Source organism: Anopheles coustani, chromosome 3, assembly GCF_943734705.1.
Source record: "Anopheles coustani chromosome 3, idAnoCousDA_361_x.2, whole genome shotgun sequence".
NCBI classification, from domain to species: Eukaryota; Metazoa; Arthropoda; class Insecta; order Diptera; family Culicidae; genus Anopheles; species Anopheles coustani.
The window spans coordinates 36,674,852-36,702,814 of record NC_071288.1 but is presented as its reverse complement, the minus strand read 5'-3'; the positions used below and the strand labels follow the sequence as shown (position 1 = coordinate 36,702,814).

General features: G+C 44.9%; 3 protein-coding genes across 3 annotated transcripts; 2 read left to right on the top strand and 1 right to left on the bottom strand.

Moving 5' to 3' along the window:
* Nucleotides 1-12,168: 12,168 nt before the first annotated feature.
* Nucleotides 12,169-14,846, bottom strand: LOC131260163 (protein vreteno-like). Its single transcript, XM_058261840.1, has 3 exons — nucleotides 14,614-14,846; nucleotides 13,300-14,536; nucleotides 12,169-13,237 (listed from the first exon to the last, which is right to left on the bottom strand). Exons 1-3 carry the CDS (start codon nucleotides 14,844-14,846, stop codon nucleotides 12,629-12,631), a joined length of 2,079 nt encoding a protein of 692 aa, XP_058117823.1. The 3' UTR covers nucleotides 12,169-12,628.
* A 4,768-nt stretch (nucleotides 14,847-19,614) lies between these two features.
* On the top strand, nucleotides 19,615-21,483 carry LOC131272556 (uncharacterized). Its single transcript, XM_058274320.1, has 2 exons — nucleotides 19,615-19,942; nucleotides 20,025-21,483. The coding sequence occupies exons 1-2, from the start codon at nucleotides 19,767-19,769 to the stop codon at nucleotides 21,166-21,168; spliced, it is 1,320 nt and encodes a 439-aa protein (XP_058130303.1). The 5' UTR covers nucleotides 19,615-19,766; the 3' UTR covers nucleotides 21,169-21,483.
* A 2,456-nt stretch (nucleotides 21,484-23,939) lies between these two features.
* LOC131260152 (probable cytochrome P450 313a4) lies at nucleotides 23,940-26,440 on the top strand. The gene is made up of 3 exons (XM_058261829.1): nucleotides 23,940-24,553; nucleotides 24,621-24,747; nucleotides 25,622-26,440. Exons 1-3 carry the CDS (start codon nucleotides 23,940-23,942, stop codon nucleotides 26,438-26,440), a joined length of 1,560 nt encoding a protein of 519 aa, XP_058117812.1.
* Nucleotides 26,441-27,963: the final 1,523 nt, after the last annotated feature.

Here is a 27,963-nt window from a genome sequence, read left to right as displayed (position 1 = left end):
AAAGGCAGCCATCTGCTCCAAGGACGCCACCTACTGGACGGATCATCTTCCCATCATCCTGCTGGCATACACTACGAAAGGCATACAAAGCCAACATAAAGGCCTTGCAAGCGGAGCTTGTGTATGGCACCACACTCCGTATACCTGCAGAATTCTTCCACGGCAACCGACAAATTACACCAAGGGACACCACGGAATTCACCGTAGAACTGAGGAAGGCAATGGCAAACATCAGGCCACCAACAACTGCATGGCACACCAACAAAGCCACCTTCGTCCACGCAGACTTACGGACATGCTGTTAGACCAGTCCACAACGCGCAACAGTCGAATAGAACAGGAGCTGTCAGACTTGAGAGCTCACAATATGAATTGCTGGCAACACTGATGAAGTGTCAAATAAATCTCTCTTCTTGCCTAGAACGTCCAAGCGTAAGCACGTGTGTTTTTCATTGAGTTCAACAGGTTATGTGCCCAGCGCTTTTGCGAAAGTATGAATTCGTGGATATCTAAAAAAAAATGAATTTTGCCAAGATCAGCATGATGCGGCTAAACGGTAAAAACTACCGTGCGTGGGCGTTTAAGGTGCAGATGCTGCTGATGAGAGAAGGTACGTGGTGTTTTGTGGAGGGTAGTGCCCCTAACCCGGTGACTCCGGCTTGGACGGAAGGGGATTCAAAAGCACGTGCCACGATTGCGCTGTTGGTGGAGGATAGCCAACATAACCTCATCATCACCAAGGCTACAGCGAAAGAAACTTGGGATGCGCTAAAAGCGCGTCACTCAAAGGCAACCCTGACCGGTAAGGTTTCGCTGCTTAAAGAAATTTGCAGCACAAACTACCGGGAAGGTGAAAGCATGAAGGCGTTTCTGTACGCCATGGAGGAGCTGTATTCTCGGCTAGAAGATGCCGGTGAGAGGCTGTCGGAATACATGCAAGTGGCGATGATCCTGAGGAGCCTACCGAAAGCGTTTGACTCTCTAACAACTGCTCTGGAAAGCCGATCTGACACGGAGCTGACGATCGCTTTAGTTCGAGCAAAATTGATCGATGAAAGTGAAAAGCTGTACGGCAACAATGCTCAGGAAGAGCGTGTCCTAAAAAGCGAGGCCAGTCACATGGTATGTTTCTTTTGCCATTAGCACGGGCATAAGAAGCAACATTGTAAGGAATTCTTGGCTCGCAAGAATGGAGGAGGAATGCCGGAAAATCAGCGGAAACCAAACGGTAATCATCGAGTAAAGCTAGTTCGTGAAAAGATCGTTCACGTTTATGGTGCGTACGTGTGGAACAGCAAATATTGCCCAACCGAAAATATGGAAGCGGATTTGGTTACAAAACCACTGCAAGCCGTAAGACTGCAACAACTGAGGGAAACGATCGGCATCCGACCATTCCGCGTTGAGGAGGAGTGTTAGACCAGTCCACAACGCGCAACAGTCGAATAGAACAGGAACTGTCAGACTTGAGAGCTCACAATATGAATTGCTGGCAACACTGATGAAGTGTCAAATAAATCTCTCTTCTTGCCTAGAACGTCCAAGCGTAAGCACGTGTGTTTTTCATTGAGTTCAACAGGTTATGTGCCCAGCGCTTTTGCGAAAGTATGAATTCGTGGATATCTAAAAAAAAATGGATTTGACCAAGATTAGCATGATGCGGCTAAACGGTAAAAACTACCGTGCGTGGGCGTTTAAGGTGCAGATGCTGCTGATGAGAGAAGGTACGTGGTGTTTTGTGGAGGGTAGTGCCCCTAACCCGGTGACTCCGGCTTGGACGGAAGGGGATTCAAAAGCACGTGCCACGATTGCGCTGTTGGTGGAGGATAGCCAACATAACCTCATCATCACCAAGGCTACAGCGAAAGAAACTTGGGATGCGCTAAAAGCGCGTCACTCAAAGGCAACCCTGACCGGTAAGGTTTCGCTGCTTAAAGAAATTTGCAGCACAACTTACCGGGAAGGTGAAAGCATGGAGGAGTTTCTCTACGCCATGGAGGAGCTGTATTCTCGGCTAGAAGATGCCGGTGAGAGGCTATCGGAATACATGCAAGTGGCGATGATCCTGAGGAGCCTACATAAAGCGTTTGACTCTCTAACAACTGCTCTGGAATGCCGATCTGACACGGAGCTGACGATCGCTTTAGTTCGAGCAAAATTGATCGATGAAAGTGAAAAGCTGTACGGCAACATTGCTCAGGAAGAGCGTGTCCTAAAAGGCGAGGCCAGACACATGGTATGTTTCTTTTGCCATCAACCCGGGCATAAGAAGCAACATTGTAAAGAATTCTTGGCTCGCAAGAATGGAGGAGGAATGCCGAAAAATCAGCGGAAACCAAACGGTATTCATCGAGTAAAGCTAGTTCATGAAAATGATGCAAGATCGTTCACGTTTATGGTGCGTACGTGTGGAACAGCAAATATTGCCCAACCGAAAAAATGGAAGCGGATTTGCTTACAAAACCACTGCAAGCCGTAAGACTGCAACAACTGAGGGAAACGATCGGCATCCGACCATTCCGCGTTGAGGAGGAGTGTTAGACCAGTCCACAACGCGCAACAGTCGAATAGAACAGGAACTGTCAGACTTGAGAGCTCACAATATGACTTACTGGCAACACTGATGAAGTGTCAAATAAATCTCTCTTCTTGCCTAGAACGTCCAAGCGTAAGCACGTGTGTTTTTCATTGAGTTCAACACATGCACCCATGTTTTCGTCCGTAACGACACCGTGGGACCATCTATTACTCACCGTACGACCATACCAAGAACCCTACGCAGTCTTAGGGGGTAGCGAAAAAAGGACTTAGGTACAGATCAACGGGAAATCGGTAAATATCTTCATCGATAGCTTGAAGCCCTACTACACGCCGAACCAACCTGAACAATGTCAGCATCAGTGGCACCGTCGCTTAGGCCACAGAGATTATGCTGCTAATCAGCGTTCGATCCAGGAGGAGATGGCTACAGGAATCCAAATAGTCGATTTTGGTCAGCGTTTGATTTCTGAGTGTTGTATGAAAGGAAAGTCGGCTCGATTGCCGTTTCCACCTGTTATCAAACGAAAGTCGGCATCGATCACACAGACATTTGTGGACCCATGAAGAACACCACACCAAGTGGTAACAAATATTTTATGGTCATCATAAACGATTTCACGCGGTTCACAACAACTTATCTGCTGAAACAGAAATCAGAAGCTGAAGGACTTGTGCGGTGGGTGGAAAACATATTCGGTCGCAAGCCACAGGTAGTGAGATCCATTGGAGGGGGAGAATTCAACAATAATGAACTGCTAGACTTTTATAAGAAGCAAGGAATATCTTCATCGATAGCTTGAAGCCCTACTACACGCCGAACCAACCTGAGTCTATGACACAGCCAACACCGACACCACAGCCTACATCGACACCACCCGTACCATTTTCAACCCAGCGTAGACAGCTCGACCGGTGTTACTCGATCACAACGTCGGGTATTTAGCCCACTTCGGTGCCGGTAACACCAGTCTGGTGGCGACCACCACACAAGTGGCAATGGGAATAACGCGGGAACCATCATACCGAGGAACGGAACCACGGAGACGAGCGAGTTCAAAACTCGCTATCGTCCTTATAAGCCCGGTCGAGTAGGACATCTTTCTGCTTTTGTGGCTGACAGGGCTAGTGCACACGTTCGCGTACTTATCTCGCTTGCCGTCACATCGCGTATTGAATCGTGCAAACTAATGTGAAAACCCGGCATTTACGTGATCAATAAGCAAATTAGCTACTTTTCCCCGAAGCAGCTAAAAGTTGTTAGCTTGGACGATCCGGCCTTGCGGACAACGGTGATGATCGATATCGGTGGTTATAGTAGCATCGCTGTTGATCCGCTGCAAGGTAAACCGTACACAACGGTTGCAGAAATACCCAAGTCTAATATTTATATTGTGGTTTCATTTTCAGCTGCTCCTACCCAAGTGTTGGATATGGCTCAAATTTTAATCCATCCACAATATAACTACTCGATTTTCGCAAACGATATTGCAATTCTGAAGTTATCCACTGACATGAATATTACGAACTTACGTAATATTACGTTACCGACCTGGTACAACCTGCAACTATTTGGAATGCAACCAGTAGACAAAATCAACTTGTTGATATAAATGGAACCGTGATTGGATTCCGTTTGGACGAAGAGGGTGAGCCATCTGGTAAACTTCGAGATGCCAACTTTAATGTAATTGATACAAAAACATCGTAATATCGGGTAATGCAACGTACGCGAACAAGTCAGATGTACTGTGCGGATAGAAGTAAAGATAAACATGTTTGCATCGGAGATGTTGAAGGAGGCATGTACGTCAACATAAATGGAACATGGTACTTGCGAGGAATTGTGTCAATCAGCCCAATGAGACCCAATTTCCATTCATCTGCATGCGATAGTATAAAACCTAAAGTGTTTACAGATGTTACTAAATACAACAACTGGAGCCACAACAAAGTGGCTAAAAACACTAGAACCTTGCAAGGATGGTACGCTTGAAAAAGACACTGAATGCAACGCTGCGAGTCGTTTTGAGCATGAATTTCTACTGACTTTACAAGACGGCAAAATGGTTCGAGTACCGATGAATGGTGAACCATCCTTCAATATTAGTGATGTAAACTGTGGAAAAAAAAAACTCCTATAACACTTTAAGCGCTACGTCGGTCCCGTGGAGCCGTGTTTTTTCCCGGTGTTCGGACCGACAAAGCCCGTTAGGTAGGCCGGCGTTCCTACAAAGTGCTGGCAGAACGGAAATCAGTGCAATTTGCACATAGCGCATAACGTGATAAGGCTACATTGGGTGCACACAATGAACAATGTCAGCATCAGTGGCACCGTCGCTTAGGCCACAGAGATTATGCTGCTATTCAGCGTTTGATCCAGGAGGAGATGGCTAGAGGAATCAAAATAGTCGATTGTGGTCAGCGTTGGATTTCTGAGTGTTGAGTCATGAAGAACACCACACCAAGTGGTAACAAATATCTTATGGTCATCATAGACGATTTCACGCGGTTCACAACAACTTATCTGCTGAAACAGAAATCAGAAGCGTGCGGTGGGTCGAAAACATATTCGGTCGCAAGCCACACTACCTGTAGATCCGATGGACGGGGAGAATTCAACAATAATGAACTGCTAGACTTTTACAAGAAGCAAGGAATACAACCACAGTTCACTAACCCTTACTCTCCTCAGCAGAATAGCGTGACCGAACGCAAAAATCGGTCACTGAGAGAAATGGCCACATGGTTGCTGGTCGATGCGAGAATGGAGAAACGATTTTGGAGAGAGGCAATTTTGACAGCCTCTAGAAGTTTTGAAGCGCATCCAGAACTACGGTTTTACATTACGAGCGGAGAAATGTTCCTTTAAAGTATACCAATTAAATACTTGGGACACATTATAGTTAGCCATGGATTAAGTCCTGATCCGCAGAAAGTTGAAGCTATTCGCATGCTCCCTCAGCCGACAAATGTAACCGAAGTCAGGTCGTTTTTTTTTTTTTTTTGTCAGGTCGGAGCCATTAACTAATATGGTCAATTTGTGCCAAGAATGAGAGAGTTACGCTATCCGGTAGACGTGCAGGTAGAGTGCAGAAATGTTTTTGGGAGCTTCAAATCAATATTGGCATCCCATCTACTGCTAACCCATTACAATCCTCCGCAGGAGATCATCGTGTCTGCCGACGCCTCATCAGTCAGCCTCGGGGCAAAAATCAGTCATAAATATCCCGACGGCTCAATTCAAGTTGCCCAGCATGCATTAGCACGGATCGAATACATTAGCACGGATCAATTTGGGAACGCTGACATTTTTTCCAGCGTGATACACACACACGCAAAACCCGACGACGATTCAGTAATAGCATGTATTACACTAGCGGGAGAAGTGAAATCGTCAGTAACTAGCGCAATTGAACATGTTCCGGTCCACTTTAAGGATATTGTCAGAGAAAGTGCAGCCGATAAACTCTTGAAAAAAGTACTCCATTATGAACAGGATGGATGGCCAAATAATTCAACTTACGAAGGAGAACTGTCACGCTTTCATAGCCGAAAAGATTCATTAACAACAATCGACGGATGTCTTCTTTTTAGCGAGAGGGTGGTAATCCCTAAAGTACTGGAGAAGAAATGTTTAAAGCAAGTTCATCTCGGGAATCCAGGAATCAACAAAATGAAAGCAATGGCTAGAAGTTACTTCTATTGGCCATCGATGGATCGTGACATCATCGACTGGGTAAACTCGTGCCATTCATGCCAGATCGCAGCTAAATCCCCACCGATCATCAAGTCGGCTAAGTGTCCGGAAGCATCAGGTCCCTGGCGCCGCATTTATGTCGACTACGCAGGACCACTCAACGGGGAATGGTATCTGGTGATTATCGACTCGTTCTCCAAGTGGCCAGAGGTTATCCCAAGTGGCAGCACAACAGCCCCGGCGACGATAAGTATTCATCGAAACGTATTTGCCCGTTTTGGCAACCCGGAAACGCTTGTATCAGATAACGGCCCACAGTTTACTAGTTCGGAATTTGAATCTTTTTGTAGGCAAACTGGGATTGAGCACATCAGGACAGCGCCGTATCATCCAGCTCACCCAGATACTCGGCATCAAACGCCTCCGTACAACGGCATATCACCCGCAGGCCAACGGGCTAATCGAACGGTGGCATCGTAAGCTGAAGGCAGCCATCTGCTCCAAGGACGCCACCTACTAGACGGATCATCTTCCCATCATCCTGCTGGCATACACTACGAAAGGCATACAAAGCCAACATAAAGGCCTCGTAAGCGGAGCTTGTGTATAGCACCACACTCCGTATACCTGGAGAGTTCTTCCAAAGCAACCCATAAACTACACCAAGGGACACCACGGAATTCACCGTAGAACTGAGGAAGGCGATAGCAAACATCAGCCCACCAACAACTGCATGGCACACCAACAAAGCCACCTTCGTCCACGCACCTTCGCCTTCGTCCGTAACGACACCGTACGACCATACCAAGGACCCTACGCAGTCTTAAGGGGTAGCGAAAAAAGGTCTTAGGGACAGATCAACGGGAAATCGGTAAATATCTTCATCGATAGCTTGAAGCCCTACTACACGCCGAACCAACCTGAGTCTACGACACAGCCAACACCGACACCACAGCCTACATCGACACCACCCGTACCATTTTCAACCCAGCGTAGACAGCTCGACCGGTGTTACTCGATCACAACGTCGGGTATTTAGCCCACTTCGGTGCCGGTAACACCAGTCTGGTGGGGGAATACTGTGGCGACCACCACACAGGTGGCAACGGAAACAACGCGGGAACCATCATACCGAGGAACGGAACCACGGAGACGAGCGAGTTCAAAACTCGCTATCGTCCTTATAAGCCCGGTCGAGTAGGACATCTTTCTTCTTTTGTGGCTGACAGGACTAGTGCACACGTTCGCGTACATATCTCGCTTGCCGTCACAACGCGTATTGAATCGTGCAAACTAATGTGAAAACCCGGCATTTACGTGATCAATAAGCAAATTAGCTACTTTTCCCCGAAGCAGCTAAAAGTTGTTAGCTCGGACGATCCGGGCTTGCGGACAACGGTGATGATCGATATCGGTGGTTATAGTAGCATCGCTGTTGATCCGCTGCAAGGTAAACCGTACACAATGGTTGCAGAAATACCCAAGTCTAATATTTATATTGTGGTTTCATTTTCAGCTGCTCCTACCCAAGTGTTGGATATGGCTCAAATTTTAATCCATCCACAATATAACTACTCGAGTTTCGCAAACGATATTGCAATTCTGAAGTTATCCACTGACACGAACGAATATTACGAACTTACGTAATATTATGTTACCGACCAGATGTACTGTGCGGTTAGAAGTAAATATAAACATGTCTGCATCAGATGAGACGTTGAAGGAGGCATGTACTTCAGCGTAAATAGAACATGGCATGGGAATTGTGTCAATCAGCTCAATGAGACCCAATTTCAATTCACCTACATGCGATAGTTCAAAACCTGAAGTATTTACAGATGTTACTAAATACAATAATTTGATTCTGCGCTCCACAAACACAACAAAGTGGCTAAAAACACTAGAACCTTGCAAGGATAGTACGATTGAAATAGACACTGAATGCAACGCTGCGAGTCGTTTTGAGCATGAATTCTTGCTTACTTTACAAGACGGGTGGTGAACCATAGAGATATAATAGAGAGAACGCAAAATAGATCCTTCAATATTAGTGATGTAAATGACATCTACAACATGGATCTTGATTGTATTGAGGGCCGTCTCCACTGGGTCTGATGATAAAAATCAGTCGATTTTCAGCGCCAAATACGTTGGGACGAATAAGAAAGTTTTCCTCTCGGAAGATCTCGAATATCCATCGCATTTTGCAGTGGATTGGATCTCGCGCCGTCTTTATTGGTATGACGAAGATAGGGGCACCTGTAAGGTTGCCAGCTTTGAAAATCCGGACTTGCGGGCGACGTTGTCCTTTAACCCTTTAACTTTAACCGTTACGGCATCACCATTGACCCGCTGCAAAGAAAGCTGTACAGAAATTATTATAGCCAGATCAGGGTACATAATGGATCAAAAGCACGTCGATTATTTATACCAGTCCTAGTACAATGATAATAAGGCTTTTGTGGTCACTGGAGAACTGTGTATCACAATCACCTTTCGTGTGCAACAAGAGTAGAATGTCATATAAGAACAGGCCTACAGGGAAGAAGTGGAAGCCCAGGTGAGAAAACTTCTAGACGATGGCATTATTCGACCATCGAAGTCACCATGGAACTCTCCAGTGTGGATAGTACCAAAGAAAACCGATTCTTCGGGGGAAAATAAATTTAGACTTGCAATTGACTACCGTAACCTGAACAGGAAGACTATCCCAGATCGGTACCCCATGCCAGAGATCACAAATATCCTTGATCAAATAGGAGTAAACCGTTATTTTACGACACTCGATCTAGCATTTTCCATTAAAAACGTTAAATACTAGTTCGTCCGCATGCCTTTTGGGTTTAAGAACGCACCTGCCATCTTTCAAAGAGCCATGGACGACGTGCTGCGCGTACACATTGGTAAGATATGGTTTATATGGGCGACGTAATTGTCTTTGGGAAAACGCTAGCAGAAGCCGCACAGAACTTACAACGCGCAAATCTGAAAGTTCAACCAGATAAATCAGAGTTTTTCAAAAAATCGGTCGAGTTTCTTGGTTACATTATAACCGAACATGGGATAAAAGCCAACCCGGATAAAGTTGAGACTATAGAAAAATGGCACCAAAAACTATCAAGGAGCTGAGAAGATTTTTGGGGCTTATAGGTTATTTTCGTCGGTTCGTAAGGGACTTCGCGAAAATTGCCAAGCCCCAGACTCAACTCTTCGGGGGGGGAGAAGGACAGACAGTCCAACAAGAAGATCACATTGAAAGAAGAAGCAATTGACGCTTTCCAGAGTCTAAAATCAATCCTTACGCCCAGTGATATTCTGACATATCCGGACTTTAGTAAACCCTTTTTGATAACCACCAACGCCTCCAATAATGCCATAGGAGCCGTTCTCAGCCAGGGCGCAATCGGCAGCGACAAACCAATTCATTTTGCCTCCCGAACCTTGAGTAGAACCGAGGAAAATTATTCCGCTACAGAAAGGAGATGCTTGCCATCTATTGGGCATAAAGATTAAAGATTTTTAGAAAATTTACGGACAGAAATTTGTCGTCGTAACAGACCATCAACCCATCACCTTTTCTCTCTCAAAAACACCAACGCAAAATTAAAACGCTGGAAGTCATATTTGGAAGAACATGACTACCAAATAATCTACAAACCTGGCAAGGCCAATGTCGTGGCGGACGCACTGAGTAAGGTGCAAGTGCACTCGCTTACCCCGATTCATTCGGCAGAAGATGATGATGACAGTAATTACATCATCTCCACTGAGGCCCCATTTAACGCATTTAATCTTCAGATTGTCATAAAAAAGAGCAATAGTGCACCCGAAACGATAGTTACAAATCCGTTTCCCGGGTACAGAAGAATCGTCATTAAGAGGACGTAACCCAGCGAACAAATCCCGATTGCCTTAATGAAGGAATTCTTCGTGCCTAGTAAGGCTATCGGTCTAACGACGTAGGAAGAAATTTTGGGACAATTGCAAGAAGTCTATAAAAATTATTTCAGTCAGTCCAAATTAGTGAAAATATAATTTACTCAAACATTTTTTAAATGATGTCGTGGAAGAAAGTGAACAGAAAAAAAGAATAGAGAGAACGCACACTAGAGCACACAGGGGCATTGAGGAAAATAAACAACAGATTTTAAGAAAACATTATTTTCCCCAGATCACACCATCCCTTCGAAGTACATACAAATTCAAAAATAGCTAATCTACTCCAGTATAAGATAGAAACAATCACGATTAGCCTAGAACAACTAATACCGACAAAACACACTAGGTCCAAAAGATGGTAGTGCCTGAAAGTTGGTCGCGGGCTCACCCGACGCGGAAGATCTAAGAGCCATTTCGCCATCGCTAAACAATTTAGCAGATAACAATAACATTCAAATAGCGACCAACCTACAACTCCAATAGCCACAAATAATCTCTCAGGAAATATTCAAAACCTTGCAGAAGAGCTTAATGCTATTCAAATTCTATTTAAACTAAATACCATAAATGACGGAATAGAATCCAGTTTCGAATCACATTGAACACATCAAACTGACCAGGAAGTCTAAGAATATCTAAGAAACCCCGGCACTCTATATATGATAGTAAGCGAGTGTCCGAAAATTGGCAACTTAACAATCTGCGAGACATCAAAGCTGCAAGACGTCTCCAGGAACCAGTGCATTGGTAAAATTCTCAACAGAAAGCATGGAGAATCCTCCTACGAGAATACAGAAACCAACATGCCAATAGTGGAAATGGCAGAAGGTATCTCCTACTTAATGAAGCGAACGACACCATGAGGAACACATGCGGGGTAGCGGATCAATGGCTTAACGGTTCCTACCTAATCACCTACTAGAATTGCTCGTTCTCGCTCGGCTTGAGCATCTCAACGGAGGAAACAGGGCCACGCTATGGTCGCTGAGCACAACTATTCGGCATCTCGGTGTAAGTGGTACCTGCAGATTGCTAGCAAAATATTAGCGAACCAGTTAGGAAACCGTTGTGATAGGACCTGACAGGATCGATAAGCTTTGGGCCACTCACTGATAACTCACTGTTATCAGCTGATGAGAGTGTCTGCTATCCATCGGGGTTGATGCGCAGCATCCGACGATCGGACACTCCGGCTGGGGAGCGTGATCGTATCGGCGCGGTAAGAATGTTTTACCGTTAAGTATTAGATCAAAGACCGGAGTTTTAATGTGTACATGTTCGGCAAGAAACTACAGTTTGCTAAGAAGCAATTATGTGTTATAATCAAAAGTAGTATTCGCACGAAAAAACATAAAACATATATGCAGCAAATTTACAAGTAAAGGCTAAATTCAACGAAAACCAAAAGGATCTATACGACAGTGTGTGTCTGATAAGTATCGTGTTCTGTCGCTTTCTCGATCCAGGTGTCTCGTTTGACCACCACGTGGACAAAGACATTCCGGATCGTGTAGAGATGATCTGTGATCAAGGTGTTTTACTTGAAAACCGTCTCACTTTTAAGCCCCATATGAAAAATGTGTTCAGTATGGGCAACCAACTGCTAGGTTTAATTTTCGGTTGAACTAGGAATTTCGCGACTCACTTGCTATTAAATCGTCGCATTGCTCAATTGAATACGCTAGTGTTATATGGTGTCCTTCTGCCGCCATCTGGACTCAATGGATTGAAGCAACACGCTATGTTACGTTGCAAACCATTGAGAGATATAAATTTTTCGGCGTCATCAAGAAGACTTCGGTCCCGTCAAGCATTTTCGCACAAATTTCGGTCAAGACAGTCAAGTGCAACGACCGTCATATTTCGCTCTCTTTACTGCTTGCGCATATTGTTTAGTTTTATCATAAACTCATGTTCATGTAGACAAATAATGTCCGATGGATCTATTAACAAACAAACGGTACAGGACAAAGCACTTTCCATTGTACGAATGATTATCTGTTAAAAGTTTTATTTGAATGTAAACAAAGTAAAATATCCCCTTTAACTACCTTTCGATCCGACGATCTTTAAAATGAAGTTGTGACCGTCTTACGGCAGGTCTTTGAAAAATTCAGTTAGCATAACTCTTTTAAGATGCTGGATTGGTCGGTTTGTTCGATTCATTTCCCAAATTCTTCTCTCTGTTTTTGTTTTCTAAGTATAAATTCACGGATCGACGACTCTGTAATGAACAATTTTAGCAAAGTTTAACAAAACATCTACATCTACAAATTGGTAACCTATCTCGCCCCTATCCAGGGATCATTCCTAATTCAGAAGGAGGTTATATGATCGCATGTAAGTTTGCGAGCTACAAAAAATATGTTATGAGGAAAAATAAGAAGAAAAGAGTTTTCTACCGCTAACGTTCTTTGAACTTTTGATGCACATTAATGTTTTGTACCATTTTTAATTATTGATATGATCTTCAACCGGTTTGGTTTTCAATGAGTTAGTAAATGCGGAAAATCGGTGGAAGTTCAATACGTTGTAGGTTTCTTCAACACCGCTATTGATCGAATCGCCCCTCTTCATTTCCGAAACATCCACCATCAATGGTTCGTTTTCGGGCAGGTAGTTATCCAAAAAGTCCGAATCTATCGTTAAACCCCCCGTTTGGGCGTCGAGCAAACCTTCCACGACACCGTCATACGTACGAACTTCCGTCGTGAACTGGCTCGGTATCTTTCGGATGTTTTCTAAATCGACTATCACCATGCAACCGTAGTCGCACAGGAACAGTGACGGTTTGCGATCACCAGCTGTCTCCTGGCATACGGCCCGATACCAGCGTTCCATGCAACGCACCAGACACAGCTCCCCGAGGCGTGGGGTAAAATCGCGCTGGAATGTTGACACTTTCTTACCATAGCTCTGCAATTTACCTTGCAGCGTCTCCAGGTACGGCAGGTCATCCCAGTCGATCCAGGTAACGCGTCCGTCAAACTTTATGGTCATCCGATTCAGAATCATAATGCTCTTACCTTTGCCCATCGTTGGGATCTTATGAGCGATGTCCTAAGGAGGTAAACGCGATTAGATTTAACTTTAGCGATTCCACTCCCTCGCCACTTACTTACCTCGTACTTGATGAAAACTTCGTGCTCCTTATCCGTCAGTATTGGTGGGACAATGATCAAACGGTTGATGTATTCGTTCACACTTGTAAAATTCGCTGTGTGCAACTGAATATCAACCATGTTGCCTGCCTCCATCTTATACTTCATCTCGAGTTTTTTGCCTTTGAGTTGGTGTAAATATTGAATCGCCTTATCCACCTCGCCGAACTCCTCCGTAATATCGGCCAGACAAACCTTGTAGACGTACACCTTGCGGTACTTTAATTCCGGATCTTCGATGCACCTCAATGATTCGTTGCGCACGAGACTAATCGTGCCGTGTTCGATGAATACACATTTTGATTCCACCGGCCCAGGCTCGATCAGCAGCACTCGCCCGTACGTACCGTGCGGGGCACCCGGTGCATTATATATCTCACCGGCTACCACTTGCACTTCCGTGCCATTAGAGGTTTTATCGCACAGACTCTCCATCTCACAATCGGCAAACGTTGTAAAGTATTCAAACTCGACAGCAGGGTCCATCGATCGGACGAAGACAATGGCCTGCGTTAGGACGGCAGTTATGCAAACATTCGCCTTGGTTGGAAGCTGATCTCGTTTCAGAAAATGATCGCACTTTACCGGAACCACCGGCGGTTTTTGTCCTTTCGCAGGGCACACGTTGTTTACATGGTGCTGCTTGTGGCAGCGCTTCGAGCAGTATGGATTATCGCATTTGCTGCATGTAGCATTAGCAAAGTCTTCGCACACAATGCAGTCCAGACACGGGCCGACGGCGGCTTTCTGTGCTTCAGTGAGGTTAGAAAATGTAAACACCTTCTTCTCGGCATCATAAAGTCCAGGACCGGAGAGTGGTTTCTGCTTTTTCTCCTTTTCCTTTCGTTCGCTCGCACCGCTCAGTTTAGATTTTTTATCGCATTCCACCGGCAGCACCTTCTGTACGCTAAAGAACAACTCGGGATCAACCTTTCTCAGCAGTGGTCCGGTGACGGTAGAAAGGTAATCATTTTTCGTACCAAGTAAAGCACGTGGAGGAAATTTGATCGCTAGCGGTGGCATCAAACTGAAATTAAATCGTTTCAACACACTCGTCTGCTGCCAGTCTTCGTCATTATCCAACTGCACAGATACTTTGCCATCCTTTTCCGATGGTTTACGCTTGGGGAGAACAATTTCAGCACGAAATCCCCTATTCACATTACTGTTGATGTTTGTGATGGCACACAGCGCCTCACTGCAAGGATAAACGGATTTAACATTAGCAGCGTATGGGTTAGGCAGTGCAGCAGTAGTTAGTGCAGCAGTAGTTACCCCTCATTGGCAAATTCCACAAATCCAATGTTCGCTTCCACGTGCGGTTTCCGGGAGTTGACGACGTTTCCATACCGGCGGCACAAGTTCCGTAATCCATCCGCGCTAACCAACTTCACATTACGTATTACGATTGTACTCAATTCCGGTTGCTGTTTGTATTCATCAAATGGAACATCCAGCGAATCCAAATTCCCGAAGTCCTCCAAATCTGTATTATAATCCTTCTCCATGGTTGCACTGATTTTTCACAAGATCAAGTACCCGTTTTCTAGAGATCAACAGAAAGTTTTAGTTGCTGGTTAAATTCAACACAACTGATCACAATGACAGATGCGTTTGTCAGCTGCTTTTTACGTCAAAACCAAGATATCGAAAACAACAAAGCTGCTTAATACCCCTGTACACCCGTACGGTGCGCAATGCGATCTGTTTTTAGGTTCCGCCACAATACGGTAAATATGTAGGGTCAGTGAGGGACTTTTGGCCCACTAGAAAGAAGATCAATTATTACACTGATTTGAAATAATAATGCGCAATAAAGATTCAAACCGGATTGAACCGGATTCGACCGAATCCAACCAGATCAAACCAGATTCAACCCTGGTTGAAACGGATTCAAACGGATTCAAACGGTGAATCCGGATGGATTCAACCGGATTCAACCGGATCTGGTTTAAATCCAGTTCAATCCGGTCTGAATCTGGTTTAAATACGCTTGAATCCGGTTGAATCCGGTTTGAGTCCGGCAGAATCAGGTTTGAATCCGGTTGAATCCCACTAAACCTAGTTGAATCCGGTTGAATCCGGTTGAACCTAGTTGAATCCGGTTGAATCTGGTTGAATCCGGGTTGCTTCTATCTCGGGGTCCACACTACCGCGCGACGTCCCGTCACGAAACGCGACGTCGCCTGACAGGCGGCCGAACTCTACACAAAAAATGTCGCACAAATCGCGCTAGTGTAGAAACAGCGAAAAACGCGACGTCGCGCTAGCTCTTGTCAAATGTCAATTCGAAACGAAAACAAGCCGACAGCTGGACAAAACGTAAATAAACCGAAACACAAACGCGAACAAAACGAGCAATATTCTCCACGAAACATCGGATTTTTCGTTGTACTACTTATTTCTAGCCTTCACAAATGTAATTCAGTTATGAAACTCAGTTTTAATTGATATTTTTACCAAAGTGTTTTGGGGTGCCGAAACGTAAACAAACTGCACTCAATACGTAGGAGATGATGGAGAAATATATACCTCCCACGGTGGGGCAAAATATCGTCGATGATTGTTTTAGGTGGTTTTCTCAGTGAATTTCAATTGTAGAAGCGCCAAACTCACTCAGGGTGCATAAAATATGTAGCTAAACAAGTAACATGCATTGCTACGTCCAAATTCAACAACATTTTTGGGCCGAGTTTGCGCTCCAATGTGATACATATTTCTACATACTCCCCTACCTCCGTCGCGCTTGGCTTGCGCGATTGTTCTGCCGAAACTGGGCTACTTTTGAAACGGGACGTCGCGCTGCAGTGTGGACCCCGAGTGACAGGCGCTGAACTCCATGCAAAAAAAAAAAAATAGCGCGATTTGACTATATTTTATTGCGACATCGCGCAAGGTTTTTTTATATGGATTTCAGCTCCTGTCAGGCGGCGTCGCGCTGTAGTGTGGACCCCGAGTATGGAGTTCACCCGCCTGTCGGGCGAGGTCGCGTTTGGTGACGGGACGTCGCGCTGTAGTTTGGACCCCGAGTAATAAACGATACTGTAATATAAAATCAACTAATGCAGTTGGAATATCATGTGCTCCAGTTAAAAATAATGCTGCTGCTGTTATGATATCATATGAAAATCCCTGTATAATGGACGATTTTCTGACCCCTGGCACAGTGCATCGTAAAATCAACCTATTCCTTGTCTTCGAATCGTTCAAGGTGTCGGAAAGTGTGCAAATGTTTGTCTTTTATGTTGAAAAAGTTGATGCTTGTTAGTGATGCTTCGGTCAGTTCGACGCTCGGGATCAGAAAAGTTTCTCGACCCAGATCATCAGCCCGGCGAGCGGACAGCCGGACGGGGAAGGTACCGGTGTGAATGGAAAACAATTTAGCTTCAATTTGTTAGCACTTGAAATATGCATTTACCTTCCTTCGTTGCTGCAAACTCACATGCATGTATAAAATCACATCTGCTCATGGCTAATGCTCAAGCTACTAAAAGTCAGACTCATGCCTGCTTTTCTCCGCCGTTTGGAAAGTCATTGTTCGTAGTTTGTAGATTAATCACTTCTTTTCTCACAGCAAAACTTCGTCCTTGCTCTTTGCTGCGGTTATGATCTGGCCACTGATAGTAGAGCCGTACCCGATCTTCTGCCTTGTGCTCCAACTTTGAACAGCATTGGAAGTACAAACGAAAACTTCCGCCCTTGCCTAAGTGCTGTTGAGTAGCTTGTATTTTTATTTATCTTTCATGGCCCTTCTCGTGCTACTCTCATTAGATGGGAAGGATATTCTCCATCAGGGGAACCATGATGATGAGCTTGGAAAGATCTCAGCTAATCAAAGAGATAACAAACGACTGCACACCATCCAATTTCACCCGAACATTTTTTCTGGTCATTTTATGTTGTGCTTTATTAGTGTGATTTTTTAAAAGCACGGTGACTTTTTTCGACGAGTTACGTGGTGATACATGAACCGTTACTACTTTTCTGATAGTTTTACCGCTTCCCTAAAAAAATGTGGCTTTTTACAATTATCTATTAGCATTTACAATTTATCTGCGACTTTTTGCTGCACTTGTTTTATAATTTTTACCATAATTAATGCATAAGATACACATTTACGTCTATATACATACAGCTGATAGTAGAGATCATCACTATTTTTCAATACACTTAACTATGAAAGAACAATTGCAAATGTCCTAAGGAGAACCGTGCTGCACTTTTCTACCAAAGGTGTACATGTCTACAAAAAAAAACCCTGCCAAACGTATTTTTAGTAGGCTTTTTTAACATGTACACCTCATTTCCTACCAAAGCTGTTTTTTTGGTAGGCACTAGTGTTTCGAGAAGAACTAACTGTCAAACCTTTTTTTGTTAACTGTGAAGGTGCAAGTTTGGCCAACTAGCAGGCCAACTAGCTTTGTTATAACCAAGTGTTAGAATGAAACGTAGTGGCACAGTTATCGGTGGCGGTTGGACATCATCGGTTGTTACCGGGAGTCACATAGCATCAGAGGCGGGATAGCGGTGCATGGATCGACCGACTCGGGGTGGTTAACCGAGGCCAAGTTAACTCGCGCCAGACAGTAAGTAAGTGTGTAAGAACCAAAAGCAGAGAGTTCTTACTGATGATGATTTGCCCGCACTTTTCTCACTTTTCAATATCTCGACAAGGAAGAACATCAACGCGTTCTGAGTGTTTTCGCTAGTCATGACGGAGTGGTACTGCGCGTCATACAACGAAAGGGCACCAAATGTAATGTAATAGTAACGGTCTTTCTTAATTTTCAGTTCCAAAAAATCAAATTCTGATCGTTTTGCACGCTTTGGCAGAGAACAGACATCCGGTGCATGTGTATTCTTCAAACCATGCTTATAACCGAAGTTAACTTAACGAAAGAATGTCATTCAACGAAACGTAAACAAATGCTTCATGTAGTGATGGGAAAACTGAATCCCTTCCGGGATTCGAATCTTTCGATTCAAATCCATTCTGAGATCCGGATCTTCGAATCCGAATCCCAATCAGTCATATCATACATGCTCATCTAATGCCGATTTTTCATATGATGTGTTTAATTCAATGAATGATTTACATAAGAATATCAGTACAGTTGACATTATTCTTCTAATTGTATTCAAACAACACGAACAATCTAGTCCTTTTTGGGAATATGCAGACTAACTGATTTACCTGAGTTTCTTCCAAGAAAAGAACCATTTATTACCCCGGCAGCCAAATTGTACTATTTAGCCAGTTGTCAAAACGAACGGCCTATGCTTCCCGTGTGTGGATATGTGCACAAAACCGGGTGTGTGTGTGTCTGCTGAAGCTCAAAGAAGCTGCACGGAGTTTGCATTCTTGTCTAGCTGTTGGTGTTGTGATAAACAAAGTAAAATATAGTTGGAAACTTCTTCAGTACAAAGTTCTTACACCAAATATGTACGATGCGTGTTAAGGAAAGTATTGGTTTATTGGGAAGTGTACAATTGGAACGCAATACGTCGAGCATCGACGAAGATGTTTCATCGTCTCTGTACAAAATATCATCTTCAGCTTGTGGAAACTATAAGTACGTATTCATCATTTCAAACAATTTGTTTGTTAACCCAACCTTCTTTAAATCATATGTTTATTCATTCTTTTCCGCAGTGCTAATTAGAAATAACAACAAACGAACTAGCCCCGGATCTAAGCAGGAAGAGCGGGATGGGTGAGATATTTCCTCCCATCGCATACCCGAAGACTGATCTCGTACGAAGTTAAACTCGTCGAAGCATCATGATATGGTTGCAGATAAAAAATGAAACCCAAAAACACTAAAAGTATGTACAGGCAAAAACTTGTAATAAAATCATCGTGGTAAAAATAAACACCTGTGTTTATCTTTATGAGTTGTATAAACCTTGAAAATAAAATAAAATAAAGGAAAAGGCCTTTTGTAGAGCTCTTCGCGAATCCTTCGTATAGGTCTTCTCATCAGAAGCCCTAACAGTACAACTTGTAATTGTTCTAAGCGGTGCACTTTTAACGATTTTGCCCCGCCGGGGTATTCATTAACCGTGGTAACCTTGGTCAAATGGGATCCGAATCTTTAGCATCTGTCAGATGGGATTCGAATCTTTAGAACCCGTCAAATGGGATTCGAATCTTTGGAATCCGTCTAGGGATCGAATCTCCGAATCTTCCGAATCCCCATTCTGCCAACACTAGTTACGTGTTTTTATCAACAACCTGATGGCGATAAGTGCGTGTATTTAAACTTGTTGCTGAAACAACCGGGACCATTCCTTTCAAGTGAGGCTCAAAACCTCTCTAAGCAATATATACTACTACTACTCCTTTCAAGTGATTCCGACAGAGTGTTCCTCTCCAGCCACAGCCTTTTTTCCCAATCAAAGTTTTACTTCACATCCGACTCATTACGATGGAAGCGAAAATCAACTACATTAAAACGGAGGTGGTTCGCAAAGTATTGAGCAGCAACGACTGCTTTACGGGACTAGAAGTTGTGAGCAGTGATTTAAAAACTCCAAAACAGCTGGATGGGTTTATGTCCGCCATACACGAGCTAATTATTGTGGTGCGCAACAAAGCGAACGGGTAAGGAGAAATCACCGTGCAAATATATACCTTATCACTGCCCCGCTAAACACATTTTGCATTATCTTTACTTGATAAACAGCGAACAATCAACGATACCGCTGCTGGTTAAGGTGATGAAAGGAGAGGACTTGTTTAGAAAGCAGAATCTGGGCCATGTGTTGTTTCCGAATGAAATCAATATCTATGCGAATGTGCTGCCCAGCTTCGATCGCTTTCTAGCAGAAATGAAGACCCACCACAAGGCAACGGATTGGTGTCCCCGGGCTTACCTAAGTGCCGTGGGGCATTTCCCCGAGTATAGTCCAATCTTCGAGACGTTTCTAGTGATGGAAAACGTCTCTCCCCGAGGCTTCCGAACCGGTCCGAGGCTTGATTTGGACGAGGCCCACCTTACGCTGATGGCTGACATCATCGCCAAGTACCACGCGTGTTCGTACGCTATGCGCCTACAAAATGCTTCCGAGTTGGAGCAGTTGGTGGAAAAAATCATCCCTCTCAATTTTATCCAGGATGGAAAAATATTTTTCGAAAGCTACGACGTCGTGTTTCGGTTTGCAGCAGAACGCCTCTTTTTATACGTGGACAGTTGCCCCCAGGAGCTGGACAGTGATCTGTTTCGCCGAAATGTGGACATTTTGAGATCAAAATACGGTCCAAATCAGTCGGCATTAATGCAAAAGTTCCTCGAACGAGATCCAGTGTTTTCCGTGATTCTACACGGTGACTACAATCGCAACAACGTCCTGTTTCGGTACGAACAGGACAAACCGGTCGAGGTGCTTATGATTGATTTTCAGGAGAACCGTTACGGCTCGCCTGCCCTCGACTTGTCGTTCTTCATGTACATGAACATGACACCGGAATTGCGTGAGAAGTTTTGGGATGAACTACTGCATCGCTACCATCGGACGCTTCTTGATACGCTTTGTCAAATACTGCATTGCCCGGTGAACGATTCCCGCCTGGAGCCGTACAGCGAGGAAAATTTTCTCAAACATTTTGCCCGTTTTGCTTTGTACGGTGCCATGGTGGCACTGAACTTCCTCCCGATGATGATGAGCAACGAAGCGGAATGCGAAGAAATGAGTGGATTCTTCGAGCATGACATACACAGCGAAGGATTCCGCCGGTGCGCCCTAACGATCGGAGGGGATCGTGTGAATCGCCGCATTACGGCCGTGATGCGGCACGCTAGTGAGAAGGGTTACATGGATATCATGTAACAGGGATAGGAAATGACATTTTATTTTAGGACACATTAGGCCAAATATTATATTCCCGTAATAACGATACGTACCAATTAAACTACATGTGATCAGTTGTCCGTTTAAGACACTTTCGAGCTATTGAAAATTGTTAATATAATCCAATGTTTAGAATTGTATTTGAGTACCAAAAGAAAAATAAGTATGTTTACAAACTAATGCGATGCCTTTGGATAAGTTTTTTTATGTTAATCCCATATGCATATGCCATCAAATTTTGTTATTGGACAATGGGTGAAATAGGTATGTTCTCGAGCACAAAAATAAATTTTTCCATTTATATAAATTTTTCCTTTTCTGTGATTTTCATTTGGATATTTTTATATTTTATTATATTTGAACGGCCAATTGGACACTGTTGTACCAAAAAAACACATGTTCCATAATTTAATTTTCTTAACACGTTAACCGCCCAGCCTATTTTGTGACACTTTCCATTTACGCTACTCGGTCTGCATTTTCGTTGGATGTTAGTCACTGACACGATAAGCACCGGTGAATCGAAACGAAGTGGAAAGAAAGAAATGAAGAGAGTGAATGAAATGTGAAAATGAAGCTCACTGGCGGACTGACACTGGCGGACCGACGCTGGCGGACTGACATTGGCGAACCGACACTAGCGGACTGACACTGGTTAGTCTCTAGGGACCGACGTGGCGTGAACGGAAACTTCACCGTCAGTCCCCAGGTACTGACATGGCGGTTAACGTGTTAAGATCTACTCCTTTTTTTGTTTAGCGTCAGGAGAATCTTTAAACGAGCCGAGCGCCAGAGAGACTCCGAATGCCAGATTTTTACCGACTAAACCACCTTAACCGACGTCGTGGTCTCCGAGACAGCCGCTTCCTCCGGCGCCCTCAGAGGGTTGTCTCATTGGCAGTCTCTTCGTACGGACGGTGTGGCTACTCCGGTAATGGATCGATTGATAATGCTAGCACTATTACCATCGTTGGAACATCTTCTGTTGCTGCGATTTTTTGGGACGGCATAGGACCACGTGCTTCTTTCTCCAACACCATAAGTATCTGAAGACGGGCTCCTATTTGAAGGTGGGCTGGGCGACATGGCTGCTGCGACGGTTGCTCATGGTGCTACTACCATCAACGTTGAATCGCTTTCTGCTGCTACGGGTGAGGCTTACCGGATCAGCACGGTCGAGCCTCTCACGCTCTGCCCGTTCCCTGGCCTTTCTGTTCCTCCTTGTTGCATTCCGCCTGTCATTCTGCGTACGTGGAATGCTCTGCTGCTCTCTCGGCTGCCTCCAAGTCTGCCGCAGCTTGTCGCTGTCTTGCGAGATGGGCGTTCTCCTCGTTCCATTTCCGGTGTAGGTTTTTCGTTATCCTGCGCCCTACTTCAGTAATCCGGCTCCACACCTCTTGTCGCGGGTGGAGGTGCCACTAAAGGATGTGCTGGGAGAACTTCTCGCGTATGTACGCGAACCGGGGGCAGTCAAATACGGGGAGAAACGCATGCTGCGCAGATGCGCCTGGAAGAAACCGTACCCGGTTAATATTTGGCACAAGTGAAATCTAACCTCGCTGTGCTCGTTCTTGGCGTCAATGTCCCACTACGCCTGCCAATAGCGCAGGAGGCAATAGTTGCTTACGCATCTGTTTCGCGCAGAGTCCTCCTCGCATCCTCCTTACCGAGCATCCAGAAGGACACGATTCCCGCGATCACGAAAGCAGTTCACAAAGACTGCTCTCCCCCGCCTTCGGATAGCCTTGAGATCATCGGGACGTTTGCGGCCGCCGGTTGGCCGGTATCCACACCGATTTCGGTCGTACTGAGCATAAACTTTGAAACCGCACTGCAAAGTCCAGAAACATGGAACAGAAAACGATGGACCTTTACCACTTTCGCTAAAAGATAAGCCACTCGGGGAAGACAAAGGACACTTAAACAGCTGATTCATGCGAATCGGGCGAAGATACGCACAAAACAGATGAGGCAAAACCTACAATACCGGTGACGGGACAACGAACGCCTAAAGCGTCCGTTCCGATCGGTGGCTGGAGGCGATCTGGTTTTCAATTTTTATGACATCAAAAAAATCCGGTTCCAACTATTTCTTTTGTTTCTGTGTCATGTACACCTAGAGAAATTACAAATGTAACTGCCAAGCTATCCGTTGAAAAAACAATGTCTATTAAAACTACGGTCAATATTACTGGGACGTTTGGAGATTACCCTGTCACCTTTATGTTGTTATACTTTTTGTAGCTATCAGCTATCATGCAAATCATTTCGTAAATCACTTTTATCTTTTTTGTTTTGCTGTTATCATTGATCGGAGATCAATCCGATGCTAGAAATGACCTTCCACCAGTCCTATTGCTGACAACACGCCTTGACCTAACATTTGCGGCATCAAATTGCCCTTTCATAATTGGTATTACAATCTACATCGAACACTGGGATTTGATAAAAAAGAACATGGGAAACCGGCACCGACTCGTTACCAACCGATTGCAACGACGTTAAACAGGTTGTTGCCTCCCTTACATTGCACACGCATGCCGTGACCCAGGCACTCGCTGTTGCGCGGGGTATAAAAACGCGCGTCTCATTTGGCGCAATTTTCAGTCCACACCATTTTGCATTCTTGCTCGCATCCAGTGTTTCCGTGCGTTTCCGCGTTGCATGACTGCCTGGTGAAGTGTCCCTCCCGTGTTCCATTCGTTCTATACTGTTGCGTGCCGGTTTTGAAAGTGCCCTATGAAGACACCATGATAGTGCTAGTGTTCATAGTCGTGTTCGCACTGGCGTACTACGTCAACTTTCGGCGCTCCCGGCAACGGCTGTACGAGCTCGCGAAACAGATTCCGGGCCCGTTCGACTATCCACTGATCGGTAGCATCCTGATCACGATCGGCAAAGATCCACTGCAGCTCGTGTCGCACCTGATGGAGCTGATGCACCATCTGCCATCGCCGATGCGTGCCTGGCTCGGCCCGTACCTGCTGGTGGTCATCGACGAACCGACGATGGTGCAGGACGTGCTCAGCTCGCCGGACTGCGTCCAGAAGCCGTTCATGTACGATTTCTTCCGGCTCAGCAAAGGCCTGTTCGGTGCACCGGCCGACATGTGGCGCCGGCACCGGAAGCTCCTGAACACGTCCTTTTCGCCGGCCGTGCTCAAGAGCTTCGTGCCGATACTCAACGAAAAGGCGGCCGGGTTCGTGCACGAGCTGGCCGACGAGGCGTCAGCCGGGAGAAGCTTCGATGTGCACAAACCGCTCGCCCGCTACACGGTGGTCAGCATGGCGTCGACCACGATGGGCGTCGATCTGAGCGTTGAGAAGCGGGAAACACTCGAGGAGTACAGCAGCAACGCCATCGAGTAAATGGGCGACCGGTGGGAAGGGCCATGTACAGACCGATCCTAACGCACACTTTCCACTCGTCAGGTTGTTTACGGCGTGCTTCGAGCGGATCTACAAAGCCTGGTTGCATCCCGAGATGATCTTCCGGCGGACGGCCGCCTTCCGGGTGGAGCAAGAACGAATGCAAACTTTCAAGAAAATGTCCAAAAAGGTAAGTGAAGTACCTCCAGGGAAGTTGAAACGTACCGATGAACCTTGTGTCGTAAATTGTACGTCCAATAAGTGCCTTTTTGTGTAAGTATTATCCACAATAATTGTTTTTCGAAGTGCGTGTTGAAATTAATTTAGTTAGGCGAGCAGCAGCTTTGGATGGAACAGGCCAAAACCGCTCAGTAGTTTCAAAGACAATTGTTAAAAATTAGTTGCAGCTGTACATTTGGAACGATTCCAAAAAGATTCAAAAACAAATCGGACACCCAGACCGAAAGGCATCAACCAAGTTACTCCAGAAGATCGTCTCAAAACGATCGTCTTTTGACTTTTAAAGGACTTTTATGTTATGCAAAAAACATTTTTGAACCGATTCCCATAAGTTGTATTTTACCAAACTTGCCTTAAAATTAATAGGTGGTATGAGAGTCGAAGCGTAGCTTAAAGTAAAACATTGTATTAAAGAACCAAAACTTTCGGACCCACTGGTTCACCAACAGACAATATGTTGCTTCAGTCTAGACAAAAAAAGGCTCATTTGTCTCAAACGATCACCATTAAATGCGGTAAAGAAAAATGCTTAATCACTTGGAGCTAATTAACTGAACTTCATTTCAACTGAACACTTCATTTCAAGCTCGTTTTAATTGCAAAGAATTTCAAATTACAACTGAGGTTACGATGAAAAACATACTCGTCAGATAAACTTTTCGCAAAAGTATTAATTTCAAGAACAAACTATAACAATTCACTAAATGAACAAAGTCAAGTGTCCCTGATTAATCATTGGGAAACATCGATCAAAAAAAGTATGTGCCTTCCTGCTAAAATGCCGAAGGACTACGTGCGCCTTAACTTGTACCTTTGCGTTGCAGATCATCACCCTACGCCAGCACGTGCTGGCCCAGGAGAGCGGTCGCGATCGGCAGGATTCCGATCCGGAGGACAAACAGGATGCGTCTCCCAAGGGGAAAATCTTCATCGAACGCCTGGAGGAAATGGTCCGCGATCCCGCCCTCCACATCGACGACGACGGCTTCCAGCAGCACATCGATACGATTCTGTTCGGCGGCAACGACACGTCCGCGCAAACCCTCGCCAACACCCTACTCGCGCTCGGCATGTACCCGGAGCTGCAGGAAAGGGTGTACCAGGAGATCGTCGACGTGTGCCCGAGCGGCCCGATCGCGTACGCCGACCTGTCCCGGCTCACGTACACGGAGATGTTCGTAAAGGAAACGCTCCGCCTGCTGCCGATAACGGGTCTGATCGCGCGTTCCCCCACCAGGGAGATTCCCTCGAAGGGCATCACCATTCCGAGCGGGGCCATCGTCATGGTGCCGGTGCTGAAAATACACCGCGACAAGAAACTTTGGGGACCGGACGCGGAAACCTTCGACCCGGACAACTTCCTCCCGGAGCGGTGCCTCGAGCGACACCCGTACAGCTTCATCCCGTTCAGCCAGGGGCCACGGAACTGCATCGGGATGAAGTACGGCTGGTTGTCGATGAAAATCCTGCTCTGCCACGTGCTACGGCGGTATCGCGTCAGTACCGACATAAAGCTGCGCGACATTAAACTGTCCCTGTCGTTGGTGATGAAGCTGAACACTAAACATTTGATACGGCTTGAACGGCGGAAGGAAGTCCCTTTGGATCAAAGTATTGTGTTTGAGGGGAAACCAGTGGGATAATAAAAAGAAAGGCCTTTAAAGAAAGCAACGAATCGTCCATTACTTTCCCTATCGTCCATACTCCACACAATTCCCACTCGACGATAGTAGGATCGTGCCAAAGGCCATAATTTATACGTTCGTACAAACAAGGCACGGGGGAATAAAAGGTGGATATTTCGGAAAAAAACGAAGTGTTTGTATGTTAATGGAAACAAGCTTAAATTATAGTGAAATAGTTAACTAATAAAAGATCTTAGTATTTAATACATTGTTCAATGTACTAACTGTGCTGTTGGATGCCAAAGTTGTAAAAGTGAAAAAAGTATCATTTTTTAAATTTTGACGCAATTTTGAAATACGTACGATTTAGTCAATTTAAAACAAATTCAATATTGTTTTTCTATTTCGGCCTGTTAGAAACATGTTTTAAGAACATTAGTATAATTTTCTCATTTGAACAGCTACATGCAACATTTATAGTACACTAAACCTTGTTCGTGCTTCAATTACTTCTAGATTTCCAATGGAAAAATGGATTTTTTTTCATATTTTTTAACCATTTTTGGTTAAAACCAATGATAAGTAATTAATCAAAACTTGAAAATGTCCGCTTGTAACGAACTGGTTTACAGCCAAGCGCGAAAGACTTCTCGATTCCTTAAGCGTCCTTACGAGTTTCGCTTCAATGCGATCAGTTCCGGGCCACCCTAAGCCGGAAATGGAGGAAACTTTGTTACATAATTCTAAACCTTTTCGGACTCGACCATAATGATCGTCTTGAAAGGAAATTCCTAAAAAATGGGATTTTATTTCGATTTTCTTCGTTTTATATGCAAATTTTGCTTATATCTGCTTAGGAGCGTGGGCGTGCAGGAAGATCTCGCTCCGGAATCGTGATCGATACTTTAGTGTAACGTCCTTGCTAGTGCATGACCTAAGTTCGTTCCAACGGACTTTTTAAGCATATTTCAAGCGCGTTTATGGCCAACGGACCTTTTCTGGTATATTTCAAGCATTTAATTGGTAATCTTTTGGCTCTCTGTTGTTCCCTTTTCGTGCTCAATCTTTATCTTCGGACGCTTTTCGTTGCTAGGGAAAAATTTTGTAGATTACTTTTCTCTCGAAATAAATCTGCATTCAATCTCGAACGACACCTATCGTCCGTCCGTATCACCGCTGGATTGTTTTACCTCATCTCACTGTGCAGGGTCAGCACTACCAGGCCTAGCCCATTCCGCTGACACACGGCAATCAACCCCGGAGTTTCCCACCGTACGGCGTGAGAACATTTCCGCGTTCGATTCAAGAAGGTGTTAATTATAGCGTACGCGCCATTTGTGAGCCACCGGCGAAAACATTAAAACCTGTGCCGCACTTGACACTGCTCATCGGCACATCGGGCGCTGCGATTTCTCTGTACATTTCAATTATTTTGTTATGTAAAACGCTCGTGCTAACGGCGTTGTGGTATTGCCATCAGTAAAATGTATGAGTAAATATCTGGCGGCGGCCTGGGGTCAGTGTGGTATAGTTTTATGGCA